Below are 15,716 nucleotides of genomic sequence, written 5' to 3' on the forward strand. Positions count from 1 at the left end.
GTTTGGAAAACTAAAGTCACTCACTACCTCCAACTGGAGAAATATCACTACGCACACACTAAAAGATTAGATGATTTCCACAACATATCTTTTCTCTGGGAGGAATATGTCAATAGCCGGTAAATACCTACCCTTTTACACACCACCTGAACTGGACCACACAAAGACACACCAATTTTCGATTTTTATAAACCTGACTTTCTAAACGCATATATACAGTAGGGTCAATTCATTATATCAATGAGGAGGCTCACATCCTCCTACACATAGTTATTTCTCACTCTTTGATATTGGCTGAACGGTACTTCACACCTAATCCAACTATTATAACTAACCTCGAGGTTAATCACTATGACTATACTAGAACAACTGTAATGAAGCTGAATCTGCATTTTTTCTCTTTTTTCTTTGTTTCTTGATTATTTGTTTATTTTTTTTATTTTATTTTTTTTATTTTTTTTCTTCCCTGTTTTTTGTTTTGTTTTTTCTTTTTTCCCCCATACCAAACAATGTCAAGTTGTAAGATTTCTTTATGTTTTTTCCATGTATTTCTTTGACAACTTTCAATAAAGCATTTGAAAAAAAAAAAAAAAAAAAAAAAGATAGGATACGCAATTGACGTAAGGGGATTTGCGGTATGCTAAAATCCGGGGGAAAAAGTGAGCGGTACACCTGTACCTGCCTGACTCGTAATACCAGCGGGCGTTAAAATGCAGCGTTAGGACCCTTTAACGCTGCTTTTTAAGGCTAACGCAATGCCTAAGGCTATCCTAAGAAAAAAGTAACTTAATATGGGTAGACTTGATGGGCCTTTTTGGTTCTTATCAACATGAATAAGGTCATGTAGACCGAAACGTTGTTGTACTCCTATGACCTCCTATGACCTGTTTGGTTTTTCTGAATTTGCATGTTATTCAATAAAGGTTATTTTCTTCATAAATGGAAAGAATTTACAGCTGCATTCATTACTTTTGGGAATTCAGAACCTGGCTACCAGGAGGAGGCAAAGACACCCCAGCCAAAGGCTTAAATACTCCTCCCACTCCCCTCATCCCCCAGTCATTCTTTGCCTTTCGTCACAGGAGGTTGGCAGAGAAGTGTCAGAAGTTTTCAATAGTCTCTTATGGAGGGTAGTACTCCTCGACATGGGACTGGAGTTTTAAGTAGTCCTGTCAGCCTCTCAGTGAGAGCATGGGTGAAAGTTAGAGTCCGGAGATGCAGGGAGAGTCTTTTTGCGAAACCATCCAGACTCTTATTAACAGCTCCACAAGCAATCAGCGTTGACGAGTTTCGCTGCCAGCTTTTTCCTCTCAAGTCCATGGCAGAAGCAACGCTACTATCTGTCACACTTGAAGGGCCGTGTTCCTGTTTCACAGCGTAGATTCCGGTAAGATTGTTTCATTTTACTTTCATCATGGATGTATTTTAATTACTACTGTTTATCCGAGAGGGGCTCCAACCTTTCGGGGATAACTTTAACATAGGGTCTCAGTGAGGCTCTTTTTTTGTATCTGGGAATCAAGGGTTAATATCTCCTGAGTAGGGTTATTTAACAGGGGGGTTTATAATCATCTTTGTTATGGGATTCTGTCTGCTACTGTGTAGTGTTGCTTTGGCTAATGGCTATTTTGGAACATAACGGCCTAGTGACATGGTCTTTACGGTCGGACGCGCTTTTGCATGGACTGCACAGTTTACCTTGTGACTTCATTTCCGCATTCCTGACCGTGTGGCTACGGAGAAATCCTGGTCCGCTGGTGTCTGGTTATCTGGAGGTGGTGAGTGCCCCAGCCATTGGGGGTGTAAGGTGTCGTTTAGATTTTTCTTATTGGTCCATTTTTTATTCAGTCTCCCAGTTATGGAGGATTCAGATTTTTTGGAGACGGATGTCTCTGATTCAGACTCTACTTCTTGCAAAGAATATGAATTGGCCCGGGTGATACATGCCCATCAGTTATGTTCCGAATGCCGTTTTAGAGTGCTCTGTTCCTCGCGATTGGGGAATCAGGTGCCCACTGAGCCATCCGCCTCTGGGGATTCTATTTCCCATGAGCCGAGTTCCCTACCACCAACTCTTACTATGCACGCAAGTAACCCAAACGCTACTTATCCTTCTATGGAGTGTGGCCTGTCCCCACCGGAGTTTGCAACACGTTTCCGCATGGCCATAACTTTGGTGCTGTCGTTGGCGCATCTGCACCTCACCTCCCGGGAATGTGCTTACGATATTGTCCATGTTCCGTTAACCAGGGCTCATCAGGCGTGGGATCGCCTGGTCCAGTTCAGCCCTCCGGGGGAGCGACTGCCCCTGAGGCATCTCGGCAATCAACCTCTACTAACCAGCACACCTCTTTTTTGTAAAGCAAAGAAACACATTTATCTGACAGAGCTTTGTTTGTTTTTTACGCTTGTAAATAAGCTGCACAAGTGACAACCAAACTACATAATATTTACCCTCTCAACTGCAGGAAAGGAGATTTTATAGTAACGTACATTATGTAGGAACAGAGAACTAGCCTAGCTCTGCTCAGCTTTGCTCGCTGCTGAAGACAGCCTAAGAAACCCATCCATCGAACAGCGTGTTATTTCATGCCTGCTGCTGACCCGGAAGCTGAGTAGCAGAATTTGGTGTTGTTTTTCTCTCCTTGCTAGGAGTGATTATACATTTCCTGCAGTTCAGTTCAGTTCAAGCAAGGATGGCTCATAATGCCTTTTTTAAACAAGGGTTATGGTCACATAACAACGCAACATCATCCTTTACGGTTCACTAGACCTCTCTTGCAACATTGCTTTACTAACTCATTTGCTGTAGGAGAGGATTGCAATTTAGTTGTGGCTGATACCATTAAATTCAGTTTCTTATTAAAAACATTACTTATTCATACATATATTAATTTTATAATTCTGTCTATAATTGTACATAATAAGCTGTATGATGCACAATTCTGTATATTTTTTATACTTATATTTATATATATAAAATTATATAGCAGGATGCTTATAATCAACATAATACAGCATTATTATATGATACAGTGCACTGATTATAAATTAACCCCTTTGTAAAGTGCAGCGTGCTTGTTGTCTATTTATAGATAACTCATTATTACTAAACTTTTTTTTATAATACTGCAAACTGGTAATTACACCCCTTCAGTATGAGCCACTGGGTTATCCCATAAACCAATCTTATTAATTAATCCTATTAATATTTTTAGCCACCTAAGACTTGTTTTGTGCAAGAAGCAAAATCAGTGCATACCATAGTTATAATGGGAAGCTCTAGTTAGTGTGCTAGCTAGGGTTGCAACCTCAACCGTTTTATCCTGGACACTTATGGGTTACACATGCTGCTGGGTGTACAGGGAGAAATATGAATAGTGTTGTCCAGAAACACAATACATCTTCCTCCCTGCACACCCTTATAAGTGTCCTGGAAAACATGACTGAGGTAGCAATCCTAGTGCATGCCAAATTTACCATGAAATTAAAACTTTTAATATCAATAATTAAAAGCTGGTGTAAGCTGTTTCCACAAGCAGTAACTTCTCCAGCACTCCAGTATCCCTAATCCCTCTGCAATAAACACCTAAACTACCTTAACCCCATTGCTTTGAAGCCCTAAACAACCAGATACCCCATTGCAAACCTCCATATTATTAACCCCTAATCATCATAACAAATAATTTAAACCCCTAACTGTCATAATCCCAAAAGACAAAAAAACAGAACAAAAATAGAACCCACAGGGCTTATCATACGAAAGATACCCCCCCCCCCCCCTTTGCCTCAATTTAAGATGCAACAGATGTTGGAAATATTGTAGAATAAAATGTTTTGTTTCATATAAATTTGCTTGGGTCAAATATGTACAATGAATATGATCCTGTGTGGCTATACTGAAACAGGGAAATGTAAGTACTGGGAACAATTATTTATTTCTATTAACATTCTTTAATTATAATAAGGAAATACACAATTTAATTATCTATTTTTTCATTATATTTTATTTATAAAAAAGATTTAAAAAACAATCAAAGTGCAAGCATGTTAAACAAAGGGACATGAAACCCACATTTTTTCTTTCATGATTTAGAAAGAGAATGCAATTTTAACAACTTCCCAATTTACTTCTGTTACAGTATGTCATTTGCTTCATTCTTTTGCTATCCTTTGTTGAAAAGCATATCTAAATAGGCTCAGTAGCTGCATATAGATGCCTCATTTGATTGCCTCACCCATGTGCATTGCTAGTTCTTCAACTATCAAATTATCTACTCCTATTATCAAATTTTCTTCATTCTCTTGGTATGTTTATTTGAAAAGCAAGAATATAATTTTAGATGCCGGCCCATTTTTGGTGAACAACCTGGGTTGTCCTTGCTGATTGGACAGCACCAATAAAAAGTACTGAACCAAACATTTGCTGGCTCCTTAGCTTAGATGCCTTCTTTTTCAAATAAAGATAGCAAGAGAACGAAGAAAAAATGATAATTGGAGTAAATTAGAAAGTTGCTTAAAATTACAAGCTCTATCTGAATCATGAAAGAAAAAAATTGGGTTTAGTGTCCCTTTAAGTTCAAAGCCATAAGAGCTATCTCAAATAATTTTCTTAAATTCCAGAAAGGCTTAATCCCTGTGCAGGCAGAGTTATTTATCTATTTTTTTTATTTCTATTTCTAGCTGAGAAAAGGACCTCCTGTCCCACCTTTACCTAAACTCACTCCATCGAAAGAGCTGCAACAAGAGAACATTATTAGTTTCTTTGAAGATAATTTTGTCCCAGAAATCAATGTGACAACTCCATCACAGGTCAGTGGTACATTAAATTGAATATTTTGGAAAATTTGTAGGTCATGTTAACCTATATAAATGTATTTTTCGAGCAGTATTTCATAGCTCCAGTCTTTAAGTATTCTAACAGGCAAGATTGGTGGTTTAATTGTTAAGAGTGTATTATTATTATTATTATTATACTTTATTTATAAAGCGCCAACATATTGCGCAGTGTTGTCCATGGGTATAATCGATAGAAGTAAAACAATGATACAATACTTGTAAGAGACAAGACAAAATCTGACAAATACAGGAGGAATTGAGGGTCCTATTGCCTTGGGAATTTACAATCTAGTGAGGGTGAGAAACAGGAGGTAAGGACTGCAACAGTGGGAATGATGTTTATGCAGAGTTGGATAAGGGCAATTATTAGGTAGGAAGAATTTATTTGTTACTGAGTTGGGTAGTAGGCTTCACTGAACAAAAATGTCTTTAGGGAGCGTTTAAAAAAAGGCAGATTAGGGGAAAGTCTGACAACTTAAGGAAGTACGTTCCAGTGCGTTGTTGCCGCACGAGAGAAGTCCTGCAGTCTAAGTCTAGTCTAAGTCTAGTCTGGATCTTAGGGTGTGGCTGGAGTATATTTGTTGATTAGTAAGTAAAGGTAGTGGGAAGCAGCGTTGGTAAGGGCTTTTTAGGTCAGGGTGAAAATTTTTAATTTAATTCTGCTGTGAAGGTTTCAAAGACGAATGAATGAGAATCCAGAGAGTGTCAGAGAGGTTGACTGGGGGTAGAGTTGGAAGATTGCAGGCTTGTGTTGGGATGTTGCTTTGAATAGTATGTATTTTATTTAAGAAGTAGTCTGCCAGGTCTTAAGCGCTAAAGACAGACAAATGGGATGGTGCAGGTGTGTAGAGGAGAGAGTTAAAAGTAGAGAAGAGTCCTTTAGTTTTGGAGGAAAGAGTAGATATAAGAGAAGAGAAGTAAGTTTTCTTGGTGAAGTGAAGGGCAGATGTGTATTAATGAAGAATAAACTTATAGTGGATGAAATAAGGCTCAGAGCAAGATTTCCTCCAGACATGCTCAGCAGTGCAGAAGCATTATAGCAAGTAGAGCGTTTGTTGAGAGTGCCGTAACTGAAGGTGTGGGGTTTTGCGCAGCTGGGGAGGAGCAAAAGTGTCTAGTGCAGAGGAGACAGTATTGTTATAGTGTGCTGTAGCAAGAGTTATAGTGGATGTGTGAGGGAGGAGGTGTTAAATATGTTTGGAAAATGGAAGAGGATCCCAGATTTCTACAGGTGCAGATTTCTACAGGTGCGGAAGTGAGATGGAGAAGTGGGTTTAGCCGGTACATTAAGATTATAGGTAAGCAGGTGGCGGTAAGCAAATGGGAAAGGGGTGACAGGTGAAGTTAGATATAGACCAGAGTTAGGAAAATACCAGGTCAATAGATTGTCCATCAAAGTCAGTAGGGAATATGTTGGATTGTAAAATACCAAATTTTAGGGGTCCTTTTTGGGCCTGGATACACCTTGTCACTGGTCACTATTCTGCACGTCACCTGGAGCAGAGTATTTCACCTGTACGATATATCTCAGAGAACAGAAGTCAGACAAATACTAGATGAGTCTAATAACTGTTCTGTTTATTGACAGCTTGCAATGCTGTTATACAGTATACATCACATACATTGAAAATTGACACAGAGGGTCTTCATACACACCCACTTATTGCAGCATAATAGGTGGAAAGTTACAAAGTTTTAGACATAAGATTATTTATGTGAAAGGCAAAAACTGTGAAACTTAGTCCTTGGTACAAAGATAAGAAAGTATGTGGTGAAACCATGTTTATGCTAGCAGGTGTGTAGTTACACTTAGCAACCAGATAAATATGTTTTTCTGTAATAGCAGATGTCAGGAGACCTACAATATATCTGTGTACTTCCATCTTTAATTTTTAAGCGCCTCCTTTTCTCTTTTTAGTATCTTTTATCTTATTGTTAATCCTAACTTTGAAAGTGTTAAGACATTATTAAGGAAGACTAGGAAGTTCTTTTAGCATTAGCGCCATCCCCACACTCCTCAGTTTGTGTATACCAGACTAAGTTTAAGCATAATAACAGGTCAGTATAAGTTCAGAATGGCTGAATAGATACAAGATGGAGGAGTGGAGACAAGATGAAGCAAGTTGGATATATATTCTTACACCAAAGGAGGATGTGAGTGAAAGAAGTTTAGAGGCCTAATAGATGCAAAACAATATAGTGGAATGTTCTTAAATTTAGGTTTTTGGTAAACAAACATACACTTCATATATTATTCTTTTTTAAGCATATTAAGAATGAAACATGCAAGTTCCTTGGTAGAGGCATTCATTTAGTTTGTAGGATACCTTCAAGTCAAACTTGAACTATAAACTCAAAGTATGGGGCCTATCTATCAAGCCCCGAACGGAGCTTGACGGTCTGAAGACTCGCCAGAAACACAAGCTATGGAGCAGCGTTCACAAAGACCGCTGCTCCATAACCCTGTCCGCCTGCTCTGAGCAGGCGGAGAGAAATTGCCAGAATTCAACCAGATCGAGTACGATCGGGTTGATTGACACCCCCTGCTTGTGGCCCATTGGCCGCGAGTCTGCAGGGGGTGGCGTTGCACCAGCAGCTCTTGTGAGATGCTGGTGCAATGCTGAATACGGAGAGCGTATTGCTCTCCGCATTTAGTGATGTCTTGCGGACCTGATCCGCACTGCCAGATCAGGTCCGCAAGACATTTGTTAAATTGGCCTCTATAAGTCAAACTTATTTTACTGTAAGTGATTCACAACTGTCTCCGCGCTAGTTAGTGTTTGCTTTGAGGACGACCGCACTTATTTTGCAGTTGTACGGAAATTCGTATGGTGTAATGATTACTGGATCAGTAAGTGTAGCTCAAAATGATATCTGTGCCTTAGTTGTTCTATAAAATCTATCAACATTTAGGCCCTAATGTTCTGAACAGATGCTGCATTTTTTGCACATATTAGAATCAAGATATTTTGTTTCTTTGAAAACGGATTGAATGTGAAGATACCATATTTAGCATGACACATTTTTCTTCATGGATAAAATAACATTTTGAACTACAAATTCTACTTTTATAATTTTTTATTAGCAGAATAAGTAAATAAGTAAATTAAATGACAGTAAGTGGTTGCTATACTTTGGAGGTAATCAACTCTTCTGTTTACAGAATGAAGCTGCAGAACAAAAGAAAGAAGAATCTTTATTAGATCTGGACTTTGATCCATTCAAGCCAGAAACAGCACCTGTAGGAATAACACAATCACATTCTCCAATGTCACAGGTATGTGTTTCTCTTTGAATATTTTATAGAGAGAAGGATCTGCACTCTCTGATTATTTCAAATATATTAACCATTAAATGAAAACAAAAAAATATATTAAAAAAAATTATGCACATTCCTGTACCCAGGCAGCTGACTTTTTGTTGGAATAGTAGGCATTATGAGCTTCATGTGCTAAGAAATTAATGCTGCCTTGCGGGCCTTGTGGTGCATGCTCACTACAAGAGCTGCAATTTGCAAAGCTGCAGTCATACCAATGCTGCTTTGTAACCTCTTTGCCATCTCTGAGATTGTGGCAATAAATCCTTTACAAACTTGCTTTTTCTAGGTAATTGACAGGTCATGTGAGAGCAGGGATCAGTGTTGCACAAGCAATTCCTTGTGCAATAGAAAATAGAAATGTAGGGTGGAATGCAATAAACTAGCAATTTACCAGAGTATTATTACCAGTGGTACTACTAAGAAATAGGGCAGAGTTAGGCAACCGATATGTTATAAACTACCATAAGGTGTTTTGGCTCCTTTTCTGGACAAAAAAGGCCACTTTTTAGTTCACAATAGCATGTTTTCATCTATTTCCCACAACTGTAATTGTGTTTTTGGTTCACAGAGAAAAGCTCTATTTTTAACATTCTCAGTGACCACAAACCATTTTCAAGAGTTCCCAATAGCTTTTCTAGACAATTTTTGCCATTTCTAATTCAACATCTGAAAACACTTGATAATGCCGATTTATCGTTCCAACTTCCACCCGCCTTAGATGTTATAACATACTTGAAAACGAGAGAAATCTCAATGTATCTTTCCTGGTAAAATATTTTATAAATAAATATTGACCTCAAAAGAGCACTGAGCCCACCATGGTGTAGTAACAGCACACACAATGTTATACTACATGGAAAATACTCACAAGATTTAGGTGAAACGGCTTATTTTATTGTAATGCACCGACAATTTGTCAACAGATTTATAGCTTGTTTAAAACAAATTCAAATATGTTAAAATGTTGATGACAACTCCTCCTGGCTTGACCATATTCATATTAAATGAACGCACAGAGCATTGCGCCCAAAATCCACCAACAGAAAACCACCAATAGATGTAATTATCAAGATTCTACAGTATCAACTTAAAGAGAAGATTCTACATTATGCTAGAAAACAGCCACAAATGATTTTTCAAGGCAGATCTAATAAAAATATTTGCAGAGCTGTCCACTCGTACATTCTATCCCTTGACCAAGTTATTCTGAGACAACAACATTACATATACATGGGGCTTTACAACAAGTATCTCTGTACTTAGAGCTGGAACTTGACTCACATGTAAGCTGATAACAATTACTTTTGTGGAAAGCTCAACTCTATTACCACAACAAACCCTATCCCAACTTCTGGATGGAATCCATCCGGACCACAGAAAGCTCAAATTCACATTACAAGTAGCACGTTGTTAAAATTACCGCAATTTAATTTGCACAGAATCGCAGTAATTTACGCTCCCCATATTTTCTATGGGTAGCGTTGAGTGTTAATATGCAGTCATATTACAAGTTGAAAGTAAATGCGATTGTGCGAACGCAATCACATTTACTGCTCAAACTTTTTACTTTTTTTAAAAAGGTTGCATAAAGAATTTGTCTGGAGGAAACAGTTGAACTAAACTTCACTTTGAACCTCTGAACTGCCACCCCCCACATTGCAAATGTAGGGGGTGTTAGGTTAGGAGGTTTAGATGTTAGTGGTTTACTTTGCGTATTGTAGTGGTTAGCACTCCACTTGTAATCAAGCCCTAAACCGGCCAAAAACACTTGACATCTTGAATTTATTGGAGGTTAGACAATTCACTATTCACTGATGTCTTAACGCTAACTTCCCTACAAAATAGTGTTTTTTCAGATAAAACTAAACTACCTCTTTACATTATTAACGCCTAAACCACCACACACCCTACAACAAAGTAAGTTATTTTTTGTAATGTTAGGGTTTTATCTTTTTAAGTAATGTTAGGGTTTTGTTTTTTTTTGGTAATGTTAGTTTTGTTTTTTTGTTTTTTAAACAGTAATGGAAGGTTGTTTTTTTGTTTGTTTTTTAAGGTAAGGTTAGATTTTTTTTTACTTTCACAATTAAGTCTTTATTTTTTTTAAAGAAAAGTAGGGTTAGTCTATTTTGGGTTAACTTAGGGGTTGTTAGGTTAGGGGGTTAGATATTAGTGGTTTACTTTGGTATTGGGGGGCTGACGATTTAGGGCTTAATAGTGTAATGGTTTATTTTGCGTTTGGGGCTGGCGGTTTAGGGGTTAATAGTGTAGTGGGGTCTTTGCGGGGGGCTATGTGACGATTTAGGGGTTAATAGAGTAGAAGCTTATGGCGATTCGGGTACAGGTTTTTTTCCGACATCTTGAATTTATTGGAGGTTAGACAATTCATTGTTCACAGATGTCTTAACGCTAAACTTCCCTACAAAATAGTGTTAAATAGATTTTTTTCAGATTAATAGAACATCTGATACCACCCCATATACTAAGACTTTTGCAGCGGTGGGCTTTTAAAGCACAGATCTATTTTTGATTGTGATCAGTTAAATGCCATCATCAAAAAATATACTTTGACTAACTAGTATGGAGTATTGGATGTAAAATATGTAGAAAGTTTTGATAGTGTTCTATCATCTCAATATGGCCCTGCTTCCTATCAGTGATATAAGGGAGTCTTTCTAGGGATATAGTATAAGTTAAACCATTCAGTTATATACTGTATTTGTTATGTTTTTTTATTTTTCTGCTTTGTGGTATCAATCTCTTTGCACAGGGTTATCATTTCATATATAGATTTCCTGTTTTTATATGGGATAAGGATTGGACCATTTAATGACATTATTAGTGGGGTGCTATGTATTGAAATGTTAAAGACCTTTTCCATATGTGTGATTATTTTTCCCAAGAAGGCTTTTATAAGTAGACATTGTCACCATATTTGCAGTAAGGATCCCCTCTTTCCGCAGCCTCTAATGCATAGGTCTGATGTAAGGTTAATGTGATGAAGGAGATGGGAGTAAGATAGCACTGTGTCAGAATGTTTATATTGAAAGAGAGATTTTAAAAGATGTGGAAAACATACAATACTATTGATCACATGAAAGGATCATTTTTAATTAATCCATTTGGTGGCATATAAGACTGACCAAGTGAGGAGATGCTAAGGTAATGAAAGGCATTTATGGGAAATTGCATGTTATATTCACGTTTAGTTAATTAAAACCATTGGTGATGGTTCTGGTTATTGGTGGTTTTTAACGAATAGACAAATTCTCCAATGAAGCTTCTAATGATATTTCTGACCTGTTTGGTCATTCGTAGCTATATTCTCAGATAACAGATACTTTTTCTTATAATATGTTTCTTTTTTTTCATAGACCCTGCCTTGGGATCTCTGGACGGTAAGTTACTTAACAAAGTATTTAAAATAAGTAATAAAATGTAATAAATGGTGAACTACCAAAGTTTTTATATATATATATATATATATATATATATATATATATATATATATATATATATATATATATATATATATATATATATATACGGTCATGTGAAAAAGAAAGTACACCCTCTTTGAATTCTATAGTTTTAGATATCAGGACATAATAACAATCACCTGGTTCTTAGTAGGTCTTAAAATTAGGTAAATATATTTACACTGTGTCAAGTTTTAATTAAAAAAATAAAGCCAAATGGAGATGCCATGTGTGAAAAACTAAGTACACCTTATGATCCAATAGCTTGTAGAACCACCTTTAGCAGCATTAACTTGAAGTTATAATTTTCTGTATAACTTAATCAGTCTCTCACATCGTTGTGGAGGGATTTTAGTCCACACTTCTTTACAACGTTGCTTCAGTTCATTGAGGTTTTGGGCATTCGTTTATGCACAGCTATCTTAAGGTCCTACCACAATATTTCAATCGGGTTGAGGTATAGGGACCCATTTATCAAGCTCCGGATAGAGCTTGAGGGCCCGTGTTTCTGGTGAGACTGATGCTCCATAACCTGTCTGCCTGCTCTGAGCAGGCGGACAGACATTGCCGCAATTCAACCAGATTGAGTACGATCTGGTTGATTGACACCCCCTGCTGGCGGCCACGAATCTGCAGGGGGCGGCGTTGCACCAGCAGCTCACAAGAGCTGCTGGTGGAATGCTGAATACGGAGAGTGTATTGCTCTCCGCATTCAGCAAGGTCTGTCGGACCTGATCCGCACTGTCGGATCAGGTCCGACAGACCTTTGTTAAATAGGCCCCCTGAACTCTGACTGGGCCATTGCAACACCTTGATTCTTTTCTTTTTCAGCCATTCTGTTGTAGATTTGCTGGTGTGCTTGGGATCAATTGCTTCTCTAAGATCATTGCTGATGTCTTTCCTCCTTGGCATTCTGTTAACACACACCTAAGTGCTCCAGACCAGCAAAAAGAGGTAGTAACACTTGCTTATGATCAATGAATCAAGGGCATTTGATTAGCAGCACCTGGCTGCTACTTAGGGGCCTATCTATCAAGCTCCGAATGGAGCTTGATGCCCTGTGTTTCTGGCGAGCCTGCAGGCTCGCCAGAAACAGCAGTTATGAAGCAGCGGTCACAAAGACCGCTGCTCCATAACCTGTCCACCTGCTCTGAGCAGGCGGACAGACATCGCCGGAAATCAGGTCCCCCAGACCTGTAGTGAGGGTGTACTTAGTTTTTCACAAATGGCTTCTCCATTGTGGCTTTATTTTTATTAAATAAATCATGAGACATGTAATATGTTGTGTTGTTGTTCATCTGAGGTTGCATTTACCTAATGTTAAGACTTGCTAAGGACCAGATGATTATTATTATGTACTGATACGTAAAACCTTAGAATTCAAAGCGGGTGTACTTTCTTTTTCACATGCCCACCAGCGGTCAGCCACCTGAGTGCTTTACTTAAAATAATATACCATAAAGTCAGAGCTGCATGCCAGGATTTTCACCCATCAAATGCAAAAGTTTATTGACATTTCAGGGAATATACATGTCTGAAGAAGGGGAGTGTGTGTTCCCTAAAACGTCAATAAACTTTGGCATATGTTTGGTGAAAATCCTGGTGTACTGCTGTGACTTTATGATATATATATATATATATACAATATATATATATATATATATATATATATATATATATATATATATAATATATATTTTTAGTTTGCCCAGTACCATTTTGTTATATGCGATGTAATACTATGCATCCAGGTTACTCATCCTAATAAACTTATATAATGAATAAAGTCTGACATTGAAAATAGTTTAAAATTCCACTTTTATTAAGCCTTAAGTGTGCCATAATTCCCATTTACCTAAAAAACTTCTTATCTCTACTAAATATAGTTTGCAAAAGGCAGATAACCAAAACATAAAATGTTCTTTCAATATTCTGACCATTTAATATTAATTATAACATATCTTAGACTTTATAGAGAAAAAAGTAGAAAAGAAAAGAACTTAGCTGGGAACTGACAGAGCTTCAATGTATGCACCAAAGCCTTGAGGAATTTGTTTCCATAAGGGTGATGGGGCAACCAGACATGGACCCATATCTCAATGTGCATTAGAGTGATATAGTTGTGCCTCCAATGATGAGGCCCATACACGTAGAAATGTGCATCTGTCCCTAGTTGAACTCTTCTTCTCTTTTGTATTTTTTAATCTTTCTAGAACCAGATGGTCATATCTATTAATTCATAAATTGTACATTTAAAGGGACATAAAACCCAATTTGTTTTATTTCATGATTCAGGTACAGTATACAATTTCAAACAACTTTCTAATTTACTTTGATTATTAAATTTGCTTCATTATGTTGGTATCCTTTGTTGAAGGAGCAACAATGAAGTACTGGGAGTTTGCTGAACACATCAGGTGAGCCAACTACAAGAGTCTCATATATGCAGTCACCAATCATCATCTAGCTCTGCATTGCTACTCCCGATCTTACCTAGGTATACTTTTCAACAAAGGGTTACCAAGAAAACAAAGCAAATTAGATAAAAGAAGCAAATTGGAAAGTTGTTTAAAACCTGGTTTTATGTCCCTTTAAGTGATTCCAAAAACTGTATTCTCTGCAAATATGCAGTAGTTGGGGATGTGTGGACATTTTAGGGTATGGGGTTTGTGGTTCATTACATGTGTTATTTATTCCTTCTTGACAATGAAGTTGGCATTTTAGGACCCTGAATAGGCATTATGGGTCTATGGAGAGCTGTTTTGCAGTACAGGAGTGATTGTAATATATTTGAAGCCTTAAAGTTTTAAATAGCAAATTTTGAAGAAAAAAAAACAAAACACTGATCTATTCAAATTAATAAAATGCACTGTTATATCATCTATGTTTTTTTTATTTCTTTCATGTAGACAAATAATGAACTAGTACAACCAGTAAGTATATTTTCCTATTGCTTCCATAACAACCATTTTTTTTTTAAATGTAGATGCTCAAGTACCATGTCACAAATTTTTGGACAATACCTTTCTTTTGTATTGTAATATTCTTTATTATTTTGTCCATTTTCTACCTGCTATATTTATCTTTTCTTTCTTTCCTTCTTTTTTTTTTGCTTTTCTGACTGCATCAAGCCCAACTCGCCATTAAGTCTTTCTTTATGTAACCTGGCTATAGATGAAAACCCAGGTGGTAGCTCACCTGAAGACATAAACTTATCTCAGACTGACATAGGTTCAGATAGCTTGGAGATTGAGAGTGTTGAAGTTAGTGAAAGTCAGAAAGACACCTCCTTTATACATTCGGAAATATCTCTGGTAATTACTTATGAAGAACAAACACAAATAGTATGTAGTCAAGAAGAGTATTCACTGGAGTCTGACCTAGACATAAGTAAGATGCAAATGAACAGTGCACACATAATTTGCGAAGAAAAGTTTAAAGGTCAATTAATAGAAGAAGTGAGTCAGGAAATTGTAATAGTGAGTGATGATAGTGTTCTGGAAGATGTTCAGAATGAAGAGGAAGACAAAGAGGAAATGACAGAGTGCTCTGTGACGGTAGGTCTTGATATATGTGACAAGGGAGAAACCACATCTAGAAATATCAGAGATAAAGATAATGAAGAAGGGTTTGAAGAGTATGATTTTAATGACGTAGAAATGTATGAGCCAATCAATCTTGAGTGCTCAGATGATGAAAGTACTGTAGTCTCAAAAAATAATGAGGCAGAGCTTTCAGAAAATACTTTGGGTCAAATCCAATCTTTAACACCCCTTTTTTTGGTAGATTCCAATGATAAAATGTTAGAGATGAATAAAGATTCAGGTTTAGATCATATGAAGGAATTAAGTGGACAGGCTATAAAGATGTTACATCTTGCAGTTTTGAAAGAGCCTGAGGAATCTGTGAATGATTTTGTAAATGATAAATATTGTGACAAGGAACAAGCAGTGGAAACTGAGTTAGTTAAAAAAGACATATCAATTAGTGATTCTGTAAATGGAAGAAATGAATTTTATAAGAGTGAAGTATTCATGGCTAAAGAAAATATTAATGAAAATGAGGATATACAGATTAGCCCT

At 37.1% G+C, this 15,716-nt stretch overlaps 1 protein-coding gene across 1 annotated transcript in view; it reads left to right on the forward strand.

The window, feature by feature from the left end:
- Window positions 1–15,716, forward strand: part of AMPH (amphiphysin) — a 519,511-nt gene that overhangs the window by 388,817 nt on the left and 114,978 nt on the right. Inside the window, exons 11-14 of the mRNA XM_053714425.1 lie at window positions 4,684–4,812; window positions 8,003–8,116; window positions 11,530–11,553; window positions 14,544–14,567. Of these exons, the coding sequence (XP_053570400.1) occupies window positions 4,684–4,812; window positions 8,003–8,116; window positions 11,530–11,553; window positions 14,544–14,567 (291 nt within the window). The remainder of the gene's footprint in view (window positions 1–4,683; window positions 4,813–8,002; window positions 8,117–11,529; window positions 11,554–14,543; window positions 14,568–15,716) is intronic.

The sequence above is a fragment of the Bombina bombina genome, chromosome 5 (assembly GCF_027579735.1).
Source record: "Bombina bombina isolate aBomBom1 chromosome 5, aBomBom1.pri, whole genome shotgun sequence".
NCBI classification, from domain to species: domain Eukaryota; kingdom Metazoa; phylum Chordata; class Amphibia; order Anura; family Bombinatoridae; genus Bombina; species Bombina bombina.